Source organism: Charadrius vociferus, unplaced genomic scaffold (assembly GCF_000708025.1).
Source record: "Charadrius vociferus isolate BGI_N301 unplaced genomic scaffold, ASM70802v2 scaffold885, whole genome shotgun sequence".
Classification (NCBI taxonomy): domain Eukaryota; kingdom Metazoa; phylum Chordata; class Aves; order Charadriiformes; family Charadriidae; genus Charadrius; species Charadrius vociferus.
In genome coordinates this window covers 57,227-72,259 of record NW_009648594.1, presented here as the reverse complement: position 1 = coordinate 72,259, position 15,033 = coordinate 57,227, and the positions used below count along the sequence as shown (strand labels likewise).

The 15,033-nt window shown below is 40.6% G+C and overlaps 1 protein-coding gene across 1 annotated transcript in view; it reads right to left on the bottom strand.

The window, feature by feature from the left end:
• The window catches only part of NCOA2 (nuclear receptor coactivator 2), a 76,763-nt gene that overhangs the window by 23,079 nt on the left and 38,651 nt on the right, over nt 1-15,033 (bottom strand). The window contains exons 10-12 of the mRNA XM_009886217.1: nt 5,783-5,993; nt 2,325-2,534; nt 111-326 (exon numbers count right to left, since the gene is read on the bottom strand). Of these exons, the coding sequence (XP_009884519.1) occupies nt 111-326; nt 2,325-2,534; nt 5,783-5,993 (637 nt within the window). The remainder of the gene's footprint in view (nt 1-110; nt 327-2,324; nt 2,535-5,782; nt 5,994-15,033) is intronic.

Genomic DNA, 15,033 nt, shown 5'->3' with positions numbered 1-15,033 from the left:
ATAATTGAAATCAGTCTTTTTTTTTTCTTTCTCTTTTTTTTCTCTCCTGCTTCATCTTTGACAATCCAGCGCACGCCAAAAAGCACAACTTCACACATGCCCTGACTTACCCATATTCATGACCTGAGATGGAAGCATCTGCCTTGGGCCAGGCTGGTTGCTGGGTCTCAAGGGGATGCTGGCCGTGGGGTTGCGGATCATGCCTGCTTGCACCGGTCTGTTCATGGCACTAGCTGTGGGCGCGCAGGTCACCCTCACAGCAGGAGCCTGGCTTCCCCAATCTCCAGATGTCATGGCAGGCCGAGGGGCATTGCCACCGATCATTCCTGCACAAAAGACAAACAGACTTAGGTGCCGGCACATGCTTCAGAACAGCTTTTGCATTACAACTGCCTGATGAGCTGCATTTTTTGGCGAGAAAAATGCAGTAGTTTCACTCAAAGCGCATTGTACCACAACTGTCTGTCCAGATGTGCAAAGCTAGAGAATGATGCCTTATGCTGCTTAGTCAAGGGACTGGAGATTATTATGCATTTTACATGAGGAAGATCCTTTTACCATTTCCGAAACGCTGTTCAGAGTAAGCATTCCCACATGCAGTCTGCGACAGGTGCCGAGGGTGTGTGGATAGCCCTGACTTCCTTCCTCAGGAAATGAATCACGTTTGCTGATGTGTGTGTCAGTGCTTTACTTTCCAAGTGCTAAGTGAGAACGAAGACTTGAGTAACGACATGTTATCGCTACACACGCTTACAAATTAGAAGGACTGAATTTAAATTCGCATTCTGCAAACATCGTTTGGCAAGTCCTTTCATTCAGAACCGACGGCCTTCTTAGCTTCAAGGCTCACCCAGATAAATCTCGAACCAATATACAGTGCAGGGAAATTACTCACAGGAACTTTCCGATAGATGCTGAAGTTCATTACCGTTATTTTAGGGGAAGTCCTCCTACATCTACTGTAAACAACTGATACAGTTTATTTACACTTGGAATATATAGAGTACTACACTCTGACAGTAGCCAAAAAAACCCCAACCAAACCCCAACACAAAAACCCCCCAAACCCAAAGACGTGCATTCATAGTGTTTATACATTTCAATTTTATACAGTCAAAAGAGCAGATAAAACACTGATTTCAGATTGGACTACTGGTCTCTCCAGTTGCATTTTGCAACATCCTTAAATGAATACTAAAAGCCACACAAATAATTATTACTACTCAGTTCAGTTATTTGTTGATATATCCAAGGAGAAAAACCCTCTGAAGAGGGTCATTGTCTCAGCTGCTGTACAAAATTTGCTTCAGTGTTCCATCCTCAGGTTTGTTCTATTTGTGTACATATTCTATCAGCTGAAATATGTGGTGTGCTACAGCAAATGGCACGAACACAGATAATACTCTCTAACTTGTATACATAAGATGAATAACATCCTCTAATATGTATACAGAACATGAAAGTAATAGGACACTTGAAAGACTACAAGTTGACCTCTAACTGCTTGAACAGGATATTTCAGTGTCTGGCAGCATGTCTTTTTAATACTGATGCAAACTAAACATAAAATTTTGACAGTGAATAGCCAGCTGAAAGGACTTACAATGCCCATTTATTTAGTCACTCAGAGTTCTTAGCAGTTGTTGCACAAATAAGTCAATCAGACAGACTTTTCTTGGGAAACCCACTATGGTATCTTTGTACAATATTAGGGCATGAAGAAATCAATGCACCACAAATCAGGCATAATCCCTGACAAGAGGTAATACCACTGCAACACCTGATGGTTCCCAAAAAGTTTATGTTTCAGAAAATGATGAAAACATTAACATTTCTTTAATTTAAAATGAGAACTAAGGCTACTAAGTAAAGGATAACCGAGAGCAAAACCAAAGTCTGTAGAGATACACACATCATAAGGGCAATGGTAATGCCCACAATTCTGTTTCGAAATAACTACCCATACAGAAAAGTGGTTAATTTATTTGCTTTTTCGAGCCAGAAAGATTGGACTTTTACCTATCTAAGCCTCAGCTGAATCTGGAACATTGATGTGAACAGACTCTAATTGCCAATACACAGTGTTCATCTAGAAGCTTTCTGGTAGGTGAAAAGCAGTGCATAAAGAGCAGGACTAAAAATATGCAGAAACAGGAATTCAAAATAAATATGCCAATACATAAAAGCCCATGAAACATGCTTTTTTTCCTCAGACTTTTTGAAAAGTACTTATAATAACCTGCACTTGTCATAACCCCAGCATAAAGTTACACATGATATAGTCTGTTACTCAAGTATATTTAAAAAGATGAAAGTCATCTTACCTGTGCTACTGTTGCCTAAAGTTCCTTGATTTCCTATCATCCCTTCATTCCTGCCCATCAGTCCCGGCTGAGGTATCACTGAATAGGGGCTACTCGTTCTTATGGGTGGGAAAGTTCCTGCACCTGTTGGGTTCTGCAGTGTGATGTCAAGTGGTAAATTCTGGTTTGGTAATAACCTGCCCAGTTGCCCTGCTCGTGGGTTATTAAAAGCTAGACAGGAGGAGCAAAGAAGAAAAAAGCAAAGTTACAAGAATGGAAACTTTACTTGTTAAAAAAAAAAGAAAACCAAAAAAACCCAAAAATGAACCCAAACACACTTCAAGCTCTTGGGCTGAGCTATTTAATGCTGCATAATTTACCCACTCCATATCTGTCTGAGAAACATCCCTTCTCAACATTTTTATGTAAATTTTGAAATGGAACATTCTGACACTAAAACAGATATGACATATATTTTTAAAACTTTAAATGAGGCAATTTAACAGACAGAAGAACCACTACAGCAAAATATACCACTATGTGATGTGCATACTACTGCCAATTAATCTTATATCTAGTAGGACTCTAATTGCATGCAGATGTCATCCTGAGGCAGATTGTTAGGAATTATTTCAGTTTTGAAAGTTTTCTGGCATAAGCTGTGCCCCTGAAGACGTTACCAAAATTGAGGACAGACTGAGTCTATATCAGATCCTGCAGCTCCATTTCTAGATCACAGAATCATAGAATGGTTTAGGTTGGAAAGGACCTTGAAGATCATCGAGTTCCAATCCCCCTGCCATGGGCAGGGACACCTCCTCTCTTAGATCTCCCTCTTAATTTTTTTTTTATTTACATTTTTGTCATTAATAAAAATAAATCCTTCCATGACTCAGCAACAACAAATAAGCAGTCCAGAATTAGAGCTGTGCCACCGTAATATTCTGGTAAACAGAACCATCCTTGATGGCTACTGTCACCTTTACATAACTATTTTCTTCTGTTGAGGTGTTTTGTGCTCTTAAAATCAGCCTCTACAAAGAAAACTGCAGACTGTCTCAGAAAAGCAAGCTTCAGATCATGACTGGCATGCATCTGGCTCAGCTGGTCTTTGGGCAATGTTCCAATGCATGAAAGCATCCCCTATGTGCACAACTAGTTCTCACACATGAATCATACACTGACCTTGTGCCTGTGATTCCATTTCCAATCATACCAATAAAATACGTACAAATAAATTAACCATTTATGTGACAGTATTATTTGCAATACTTCCGGATAGCTTCCCCTAGGAGAGCCTCTGATATAACAGCATCCTTAAAGCAACTTCTGCATTTTTATATTCACCAAATTGCAAAGAAGTTAAACAAGTTCTTTCTTATTTTAGATCAAAGTAGCGATACTTTTGAATTTGAGAACTTAGATGAAGTTTGTTAAGCTTGTTAAAAAGCACAGAAACATCTTATTACAAAGGTCTCTGACTTTTCTTCTTATTTTATAAAATCAGACTACAGAAACTCATTGTATTTTTTTTTTGTTTTAACACAAGTTCTCTGCCAGGTGAATTTGCTTATATGCGTGTATAGGAAATACAACACATCACATACACTGAAATCCTAACCGTGAGATCAAAATTTTGTCTTGATTGTCTGTTCAACGAAGCAAACAAAGCTTACTTATGAGACAAAAATGACTTTCCCAAGCTTAGGGGCATCATAAAGTAAGGACTGAACCAAAACTGAACTTCAGTGACAGCTTCAGAACAGTTTGCCCCAGAAGTTTGAAAAATCACATAGATTAATAAGTTATTATATGGGTAGCTTTGCCAGCACCCGCTGATCCTACAAAAAGGAAAGCTCGAAATGCAGCACAAAATAGCAACAGTGTTGATGAGGTGCCATGGTGCTCAGATCACACCGTTCTACTCTTGGTCAGGATGGGACTGAAGGAGGCTCCCTGTCCCCCACGCAACAGACTTTAGCAATTTGGCAAATCGAGCAGCTTTTAAACACATAACAATATTTTATGTATTTTCATGTAAAACCGGTAAAATGAAAGTGGGTAATTTTTTCAGAAAAAAAAAATTTAAACCCCCAAACCTCTTTTGAAATTGTGTATGATTTGACATTCATTCTACATTGCTTTTCTATGAGCATATAAGAAGGCACTCACTATTTCTGTGCACCTGTTTGCTGTATGCTCTTCTACTGAAAACAAGGCAAAAGTTCCCTAGGGGAATCGGGCACAGACACAGGACTGAGGTGGCAGAAAAAGTTTTAGGGTTTTAACTTACATGGGAAACAGGATGCTGCTTTTACGGAACTGTTGCTAACCACCAGGACGCTCTCATTTACAATCATACTGTTACTGTACTGCCAGTAGCTTGGAAAGCCGGTTTAAAGCCAGGTTAACTCTGGAAAGCCAAAAGGCTACAGTGGAAGGAACCAGCAGACCTTGCTCCAGAAAGAATATGCTACAGATTTCAGAAGCACAGAGATTTCCTGCTGTCTTATGTGCTGCTCGTATCTCCATACTTACAAAAATGAGTACATTAAATCCAAGCATCTGATAACAAACGATCATTTAAGTATCTGTAGTAGTTTTAATAGGCATTTAAACATTAATACTGATTATTGATAGTAATAGTAATATTAATATTTATTTAAACATTTTGAAGTAATAATTTGAGTTCACCTGAAAGTGGCACAGTGTTATTTTAGTATCTTTAGAGTGGCAAAAAATATTATCTAAACCCCATGTTTTATAAAAAAACCCCACCAGTGTACATTCAAGGAAGTAAACAGATGCTACCATCCTAGCCAACAGGAGAAAAAAAATGAAACAGTGGCTTTTTATGCTATTTTCTTCAACATTCGTAGCCGATATGACTGCTGTCTTGCTCACTTTCCATTATTCTATGGTGGTAGACCAACATTTCCACACTGATTTGTGAGTTAATTAATAAAGTTAAGGAACACTGTCAGCTGGAAGTGACTCAATTAAAAGCCACAAATTCAAATTAAACTTGGCTATTCCTCTTAATCATATGCCTTTCTATTAATCTTGCGGTTTTAGAAGACGACTCTCCTTCAAGCCTCTCTCGTCCCTTTTACCAAAGGAGCTGCTGGAAAGGAGCGATCTGCATCACGACGACATGCACGCCCTCCCCACGCCAAACCCCCCTGCAACAGCAGCATCACCTCTAACCACAGCAGGGGACGTTTCATTTATTTTGAAGGTACCCCTTAAAACTCCTCAAAAGGCACAGAATTCCAGGGTGCTGAATGAATTAGACATAACCTCCACATGTGTTTCAAAACAGGACGACCGCAGATGGCGCTATGTCATCACGCAAGACCAGAGCAGGACCAGGAGCTGCCCGGTTCCTCCCCAGCGACCCAGTTGTACCACCACCGCCGCCACCACTGTTTTGGGGGTTCGCAAGCATTGCCGACACACGCGCGGGAAGGCGGACTCACTGCTCTGTGAAATCCTCATTGCTGGTTTCTGGGTGGCCACAGCCGTGCCGGGGCTGCTGTCACTGGTGAGCTGCATGAGGTCATTGATGATGGCTTGCTTGTCGACTGAGCCCGCTGGCGCGCCTGGGCGGCTATCTGGGAAAAGCTGCGGTAACTGGCTGTTCTGCAGGTCATCCAGAATCTCCTCCAAGTTATCCAATTCACTGCCTGGCTGCAATAAAAAAAACAAACAACCACAAACCCACAGTACAGGTCGCTGCTCGCCTGCTGTCGGCGTCCTGCTCGCGCCGAGCCAGGCACCCCACAACCGTTACGCCCGCACCGGCTTCGGATGCTTCCTGCAAGAAGCCTGATGTGGAGGAAGCTCGCAAAGTTGTTGAAAGGGGACTGTGCAGGCTTCCCAGGGCTCGTCTGCCTTGCATTTGGGGAGCCCCGTGTGGCACTGGCACCCCTTCAAAACCCCATCATCGGGATGTACAGATCCACACGATCCATACGTCGGGCAAATGGGAGATTCTCCCTGTGAACTCCGTGATCGGTGCAGACAGCAGGGATAATTTGGCAGGGCAAGAGATCCAACAGTGATGAAGGTGGGGGTTTATATATGTATAACCAATATTCCTTTCAGCACAGTCATATTTCTAGTCTCTTTATGACTTGATTAAAAGCATACGATGGAAAAGTTGCTTCATGGCTAAAACAATTCCCCATACGCATTTTCTTTGTCACATTCAAAACCTTAACACTGAATAACTCTACGTATGTTAACTTGCAAGAAATACACAATTCAATCGAGTTCTATAAATTAAAACCTGTCAACTAGTTACTAGATTTAGGAATTTATTTTGCTCACAACATTCCAAATCACTGAAAATAACTTCTCTACAATAAGAGAAAAAAAAGAGACATCTAGTTACATTCAATTCAGCAGAAAATTATCATGAAATAAAGATGGGAAAAAAAATAAGTTCATCCTATACTAACATAAATACTGACCTGCATGTTTTTCTTACAAATGTTGATTTTCACCAGTATTTTTTTTTTTGGTCAGCTTCTCTGTCTATAAACCCGCAGAAATAAAATCTTTGTCTGACTGAAATTTGGAAATCATTACAACTATCATCTCCAATCTTAAACCTTTAAATAAGGTAAAACTCTTTTGGGTAATAATTACCAACAGGCAGTCCAGTCTCAGTTACCACCAAGTTGCCCAGGAAACATTTCATGACAGTATTTATAACAAAAACCTACTCAAAATCAGTGCCTTCATTAGGAAAAATGCAATGACGGAAGGGAGGCAGTGAGCGAGCAGCCAGCCGTGAAGGATGGGGAACCAAGAAATACCACCACAAACATGCACACAACTGAAATACAATTCTTCCTGTTCTTTTTTGTCCTACTGCCACATTGTGAACTTGTTATTTGTTGAGAACAAGCTTATGCCGCAGATCACAGGATAATGTAGAAATACCTGAGATGGGGCTTTAAAACTACCTACTGAGGTGCTCTCAGCCTAGCTTGGAAGCGGTGTACCTTAGTCTGTACTAAACTCCTGCTGCCACAGCTAACCTGCTCCTGGGAAGCCCGGCTATTTTATTCAAAGGTAACTAAGATGACTCAAGGTTACATGTCTACATACCTTTTTTGGATGACTGGTTGCAGATAAACACGGTACTACTCTTTACTCCTTCCACATCACCGCCTAGTCTTACAGATCAGAATATATGGTGCAAAAGAGGATGGATTTTACTCTGTTAAAAAGCAGCATGTGGGTGGTCTGGAGGCTGGTGTTATTGGCGAAATGGTAGGAAATCACAGAACCAGAGGACTGGAAGAAACTTAAAGCCTCAAGGCAAAATTAGCGTATGCCATTCCCTACAGAAGTTCATATAGCCTCTTGTTAAAGACATCCAGTGACAGAAAATACACAGCTTCCCCGGGGAATTGGTTTCAGCACTCTGCCATCCTCACTCTTCGAGTTTTCTTCCTCAGTGTCAATGCAAAATCTCCCTCACTGAAATTTAGGCTCTTCCTTCCTGTTGTATTTTGAATCTGGAGAACAAATTGTGTTTCCCTTTCTTTTTCTAGCCTTTTCTGTATTTGAAAACATGTGCCTTTTGGGGTTTTAAGCTGAAGTTAATAAGCAATTTCAACGTGTTAAATTTTCCTCAGCATATAACCTGTTTTCTAGACCTCTCGTTACTCCTGTGGACTGTCTTCAGTTGATCCATACTTTTGCTGAAGTGCCGTGTCCAGAACAGGATTTATGATGAAGCCTTACAACTACCGAGTGAAGCAGAAAATCTGCTCTACACATAGTACTCTCTGATGGCATATTCCAGAAAAGTCTGTGATTTTTTAAATTACATGGCATTACTGACTCTCACTCATCTTGTGCTCACTATGATCCCTACACACAGGCCTGAAAAAGTCCTATCTAGACAGTTTTCCCCTCCTTTTTTTTTTTTTTTTTTTAAAAACTCTGTGACATTAAACGTGACTAATTCTAATAAATAACATTTGTTCATCCTGAATGTTCTCCTAAGACTTTTCCTCCGTATCTCCTGGTTGCAGCTGAATTTGAATTCTGTCCTCCAGTGTATTTGCACACATCGAAGTGTCACACGCAGCTTTACCAAGCATACACTCTATTCTCTCACCGGGTCATCTAGGTTAACTAAAACACTGAGCAGCTCTAGATGCTGCACAGACTCCTACAGCATCACCATTTTGACAGTGAATCCTTAAATAACTACTTTGTGTGTAAGGATTTCCAAACAGCTTCCTACCCACCCACTGCAGTTTCGTCTTGACCATGCGTCTCTAATCTGATTACGAGAATGCCACGCGTAAGAGGGCCAAAGAGTCTTACTCAAACCCAGACAAATGACATACGCTGCTTCTCTTATGCCAAAAAGCCCACTACCCTCTTGCAGAAGGAAAACAGGTTGGTCTGACATTCCCTGCTCTTGACAAATCCCCCCGCTGACTCGCTGCCTTCCAGGAACTTCAAAGCAGTTGGGTGGCCACAGCACACCAACAGAAAAGGTAGAGGCAGGTGGAATCAAATGTGATTATGAGAAGCCTAAATCACTGCGCAGGCAGGTGATAAGCAGATTCAGAAAGGTGCTCTGAGAGACAGTTGTGAACGATGTTTATAGGAGCCACATTTTGAGCACCGGGAGATCTGATACAAGAAGACTGCAAGAGCCAGTAGAGGAGACTGATGCAGGCAGGGTATCATAAATTATAGAAGGATGATTCAGTACTCTTTGGGGGAATGAAGACATACGGCCTTCATTAAACATATTTGAGACAACAGTAAAGGGAAGTTTTATATGTTGGGGGGGGTGTGTGTGTTTGGTTTTGTGCAGGACTTTGCGTCTTCCCCCCCTCCTTTTTTTCCTAAACATTCTGGCTACTGCAATTCTTTGTTTAAACATCAGATGTAAAAAAAAAAAAAGAACCAAAACAAATCCAAAACAAAGTCAGAGAAGAACATATTGATCCAAATGTGTCAGAAAACTGCCCTCCACAAGATGCTTTTAATTCCTCTCAGGAAGTGGCAAAGAAAGGCCAAATACAGCAGATGTATTATAACACCACAAATACATAACCTTCCTTTTGTTTTGCTTAACAGAATAAATACCAAATATTTCATCTTTACTTTTTGATGAGATGAAGGTTCTCAACTGATGCAAAAAGCTCCAAGATTGATGCAGAATTAACACCAAGCTATGATGCAAGCTTAAGTCTTTCCAGACCCACCCTCAAATGGCACCATATGCACAGAAACTACCATTAAAATATTTACTTGGTTAGTTTCATAGGATTTTTTTTTATTTATATTCTATATTTATTTTGTTAATGGTCTAAATTGAACTTTATGTAAATAGAGGGCACGCCTGAACCTCCCTGTAAAACAATTATTTGTCATGAATTAAAAAAAAAAAAAGCTTGATAAAGTGCTAAGCATCACAAGAAAGTTCTCGTGCACATATTTTCACTATCTTTAAGCAATGCAATTACAACAATCTCTGTAGAGCTTGGACACTAAGTGCCAGAAAGCATAAGACAAATTGTGCTTAGAAATATTTTTGCATTTGAAAACGTACCTGCTTTCAAAGTACTTATCACTGTTATGTAGAGAAAGGTAGATTAAAATGTTAATTGCTTACAGAATTTTTTTCAGCTCTACTGAAAGGCAGTTACACCTCAACATGAAGTTTGGTTTACAAAAGTTGCTATGTCAAAGTCTAGCTTCCATGGATTGTGAAGGACTGGATAAGATCCTAAACTCTCTGGAGATCTCTTTTCCACTCCAGGCAATGCCCATGGCTTGCACCGAGACCCTGTATTCCAAACTTCATACATGTATACATTTCCTTTATGATCTCTTCTGACAGAGGCCTCTAGGACTTTCTCCTTACAACAGGATGTCTTTTGGTGGGGACGCAACTTGAAACTATCCCTGCCTTATATAAACCCCAAGTTAGCTCATTAGCTAACTCCGTAGCATGGGCAAAACATTGGGCCATACAAGGTAAACAAAACCAAATCCCTGCTCCAAACTGGCCATAAATTAAAAGGATTAAAAGCAGTGAAAAGTAAATCAGAAGTGGAATCAATATAGTCTTTTTCTCCCTGCTAACGGCAATAAACATACAATTGGCTAGAAATCCTGTTATCTTCTCAAGCTAATCTATTACTAACTTCTGGAAACAGAATTCTAATTGAAAGACATTCAGAAAATGGAATCCCCATTCTAAGCTTTTGATAGAATTTCAAGAAGAAACCAATGTTCTTCAATAATTTAATAGACTCTGGACATCAAGAAATAGGTTTTTTGGAAGATGAGGGGCATGTCCAAAGAAAAGTATTGAGAAGATACTAATTTCCACATAAATCAAGAGGATAGCAGAGTTGATAAAGCATGTGAGGAACACCATAACAGTTTCTTGAGTTTTAGGACAAAAGGGTACATGCTTAAGATGATTTCTGGAACGGCACTGGTGGAGACTGTGGCATCGCAAAGTCCCTGTGAGACAAACAGGCTGTCTATATCATCTACTGGCTAAAAAAGAAGAGATACGGATTTTATTCCACACTACGCCAAGTACTTTCTCCAAGAATAAGCTACTTCAAATTTCTACATCTCGGTTTCTTCATGTGTATATGAATATAGTAATCCATACCCAATTTTATAGAAGAGTTCTGCAGTGCTAAACAACACAGATAAACAAAACGTTGCTTTAGCAAGGCAATACCTGTCATTGTCAGGGCATGACATTTCTTGGACCTAACCCTTAGACTTTCACTCTCCTTTCCCCAAGCTGTTAGCCATCCCTTGTCAGATTTGACCATCTGCTGACCACTACACAGACTGCTCCCGACCAGCGGCAGCGTGTGCTGGCTGAAGCCAGAAACACGAGGGGTTTTTTTTTTGAGAGACAGCAAAAACAGCGGGGCACAGGGAAGGAGGGTGCGGGGTGAAGTTCCACCACAGCAGCTCCACAGTAGCTGGTGGGCCAGCAGGGAAACGTAGGCTTGCTGCTGAGGGATGCCCTATAAAACAAATCTGTAGCAAATCGGGAGTCGTGTTGCCACTGCCTTCCCTTTTTAATAGTGGAGAACGATACGGGCACTCGTGGTGCTTGATAGCAACAGTCCTACTACTGTTGGTACTGTAGGAAAAGCTCCGCTGAGCCTCCCCAGCAGGTCTCTCTTTCATCCTCTCCCCCACGGCTGCCTTAACTGGAATAGCAATCAGCCTAATAGAGCTTGATAACCATCATCCCACCAAGGAAGGGAAAAAGGTACGGCAGCACTGGAAATATTCTCTGCTATTTGAGAAAGGCTTCCTGTCAGTTGCTGCTCTCTGCAGAAGTGTATGTTTAAACACACTACCTAGAAGACTGCTATTTTTAGTACAGTGGTGCACTTCAAAGCATTTCCTGCTCAGAAAAGTCACACCAAAAGTAAAAGGAGAAAACGTAATGGCTCTGCCGCCTCCCAACACCCCGATCCCCCTTGCGGAGGCCATCCCACTGCCGCTCTGCTGCAGTTTCCAGAGAAATTGCACACTCCAGTGACTAATTACTTAAAAATACAGCATTCCTCAGGGAGGAGAAGTTTTAAATAAACCTGCAAAATAGGTAACACAAGCACATGGCTAATTTTTACATACGGGAGGAAGAAGGGGGGAGGACGGGACGGGACGCAGGAGGATGGAAGAATTTAGCACAAGAATCTGTGTTCTAGTCTTGTACTAAATAGTTCCAGCTTTGATCTAAATTTAGGCAATGAGCACTTCCTGTGGGAGACCATCTTCCAAAGCTCAAGAGTTTTTGATGCTAAATATTTTCAGTGATTTTATAATTGGGGTAAAGTGGTTATTTGTTTAAAGGCCTAGCCTTCAGCTAGATAAACGCTTACATTATTTTACATTCCCCACCATTTCCTCTCCTACTCCAGGTTGGACTTCTCCTGTTTATTCAGCTCCAGGTCGCACTGCATTTTAAGTAGGTTTTAAAACGCTATTTACAACAAACAGGAGCAACAAAAGCCCTTCTGTCATTATCCAGCAGCCTTCCATCACAGCTGCGGGACTGGCTTCTCCTTACATCGGCGCTGAGGAAGCCCCAACACTTCAGCCCTTACCACTTTGTCACGACTCCTGCACTGCTTCGTGGTTTTCTGAACAGCCCCAACTCCTGGCCCTTCCTGTACTCTCCAGTTCCCCCCTCTCCTGGGAGACAATCTCCGTTCTCAAATTTGAAGAAAAGGCAATAAACATCCATAGCCCATACTCCAAGCCCTTCAAATCCCTCCCCTGACCTCAGAAACACGAAGCCTAAAAATAAAAAATGAATAGACTATTCACTTTACAAAGTTCATAATACTGGGGACCTGATTTTCAAATGCTTGAGGCTGGCCATGCCTGTAGACACTGAAATCTCTTTCTTTAAAGTTAGTCTTATAGTTACATGTTTACATTTAGGGTGAGACGCAACTTGCCTACCTTTAGTCATGAAAAAGTATGACAGCTAGTTTAAACTAGCCATCTAGGCTACCACTAGTCAATGGAAACACCACTAGAGAGCAGCTTACCTTCCCTATATTAGACACACATTACGATAAGATAAAAAAAAAAATCCTGGAGTATTTTTCTATTTATCCATTAATGATAGGAGGAGCTTGTATGACTACCTTGGAGTAGACAGCTAACTTCTAGAGGGAACAAAACCTGCTCTTTGTGAATGGGTTCACAAGCTAAGCTGTTTCTTGTCTACTCCAGAGATCATCAAAGAGGAAATATTAATTCTTTTAGAAATTTAATTCTTTGGGAGTACACCAGCTGAAGGCCATGATTTTGATCTACTTAGATGGACATAACTTTTTTTGGTGATGACCAAATTCTAAGTTCATGTCCAGGATCAAATACTGAGGACTGAATGATCTCTGCCTTCAATCCAGTATTGACTTCAACGTGTAGGATCTGAACTAGGAATTGTAATTTATTAGATATTTTTAAAAAAGTTTATTCTTGCCAGTTTAGCTGTGAAATTCTTGATATCTGTGTTTTTCTAGCTTAACAAAGCATCAGCTCTCACAGAGAATCTAAGCCCTCCCTCTACAGGCACTACAAAATAGCAGCTGTATTCAGAATTAAACTAACATCCAGGCTTGAGCATAAATCCCTGTAGAAATTAGTGTAATTTGGCTCCGTTTCCCCCTAAAGCATGGGAAGGATTGACAAACCACAATTGCTCCTACATAATGGCAATAGCTGTCAAATTCTGTTGAAACAGAAGTAGTGAAGTAACCTTAGGAGATGCCTGGATAACTGAGATTTTAACAATGCTGCTTCCACACTCTAGTGGCATGTTTGGCCTCTATGTTTTGTGGTTATAACCACTGTTGAAAGAACTGTCTACTGGTTAGAGACTGCCGAAAGGGCAAAGTAAAAAAAAAAAAAAATCCAGTGCTGTGACTTAGGGCTAAGAAAGTGTTGCCTATCCGTCCTCAGCCTCAGTATATAACATAGAAAATATATATAAAAAAAGATGTATTTGTTTAAACACAATAATTAAAATACTATAGATTCACAAAAATTAACAAGTTCAAACCCAGTTCGCACATTAAAAATACACAATATTTTAAAAGTGAAGGATATGGCTGTGAATGAGAGAGTCATGAACATTTGCACAGTGTATGATCTGATCATGATTTACAAACTAAGGCTTCATGCACATGGTACTGCCTAGGGATTAATGACCAGCTGGGAGAGTTGATAGTGTAGGACAAAGCTAAGGATCATTAACTCCAGCTAGTTATGAACTCCCCAGAAAATGCCTTACACTAAAATTGATATTGTAATTACCCATTTTATAAATAAAATAAACAGTAATATTGAAGTAGCAAATTGCTCTTGCTGTGTTCCTTTTTCTTGCAAAGCTCTGAAAACTGAAGGATTCTAGGCAATGTGAAACTGATGCTTTTTGAAAGTGAATTCTGCATGAACGCAAGTGAAATAACACTTTTTAGCATAGGTCCTAACAGCATACAGTTTATTAGTATGTTGGGCAGCAGAGCAACAAGCAATCTTGCACAGAATGCAAAGAAATTCTGAATGCAAAATTCAATGCAGATAACCTTGCACAGGGAGGCATGATCGTTGCACTGAACAATTAATCACCCATGGGAACTTGGGGCTGAATATAAAAAACTTTTAAGTAGAAAAACCCAAACAACAACGACCGCCCCCCCTAACTGGCGCAGAAATGAGGGAAGTCTATATGCCTTGATTTTAATTTGCAGATCAAGTATACCACAAAGACCAGTAATGCAAAGTTGGTACCAGTCCTTCCAAACAACTCCTGTCCTTGAGCATGAACCTGCTTTACGTGGGAGAAGTGTAGTTGTGGTGCTGAGCTAGGTCAAGAGCCCCCTATCCCACGGCAGTTCAACAGCAGCCTAAGAAATGCTGTAAATAAGTTAGCATTAACCTACAGTTATACAGTTACGAGTATTTTTCTCTTTGTCTGACTACACTGGGAAAGGTTCCTACGTTCCCAGAGTCCCTACGTTATCCGTCTCCTCCCTGGTAGATTCTGTTCTTTTAGAGAGAGTGATGATCACAACTTAGTAACACCAACTGGAAAACTGAGTGAAGACTGGATTTCAAAAGACAGGTAATAGCCTCTAGAAGTGTCAAGAAGTTACTCTTAGAGGAAGTCAGATGGCAGGAA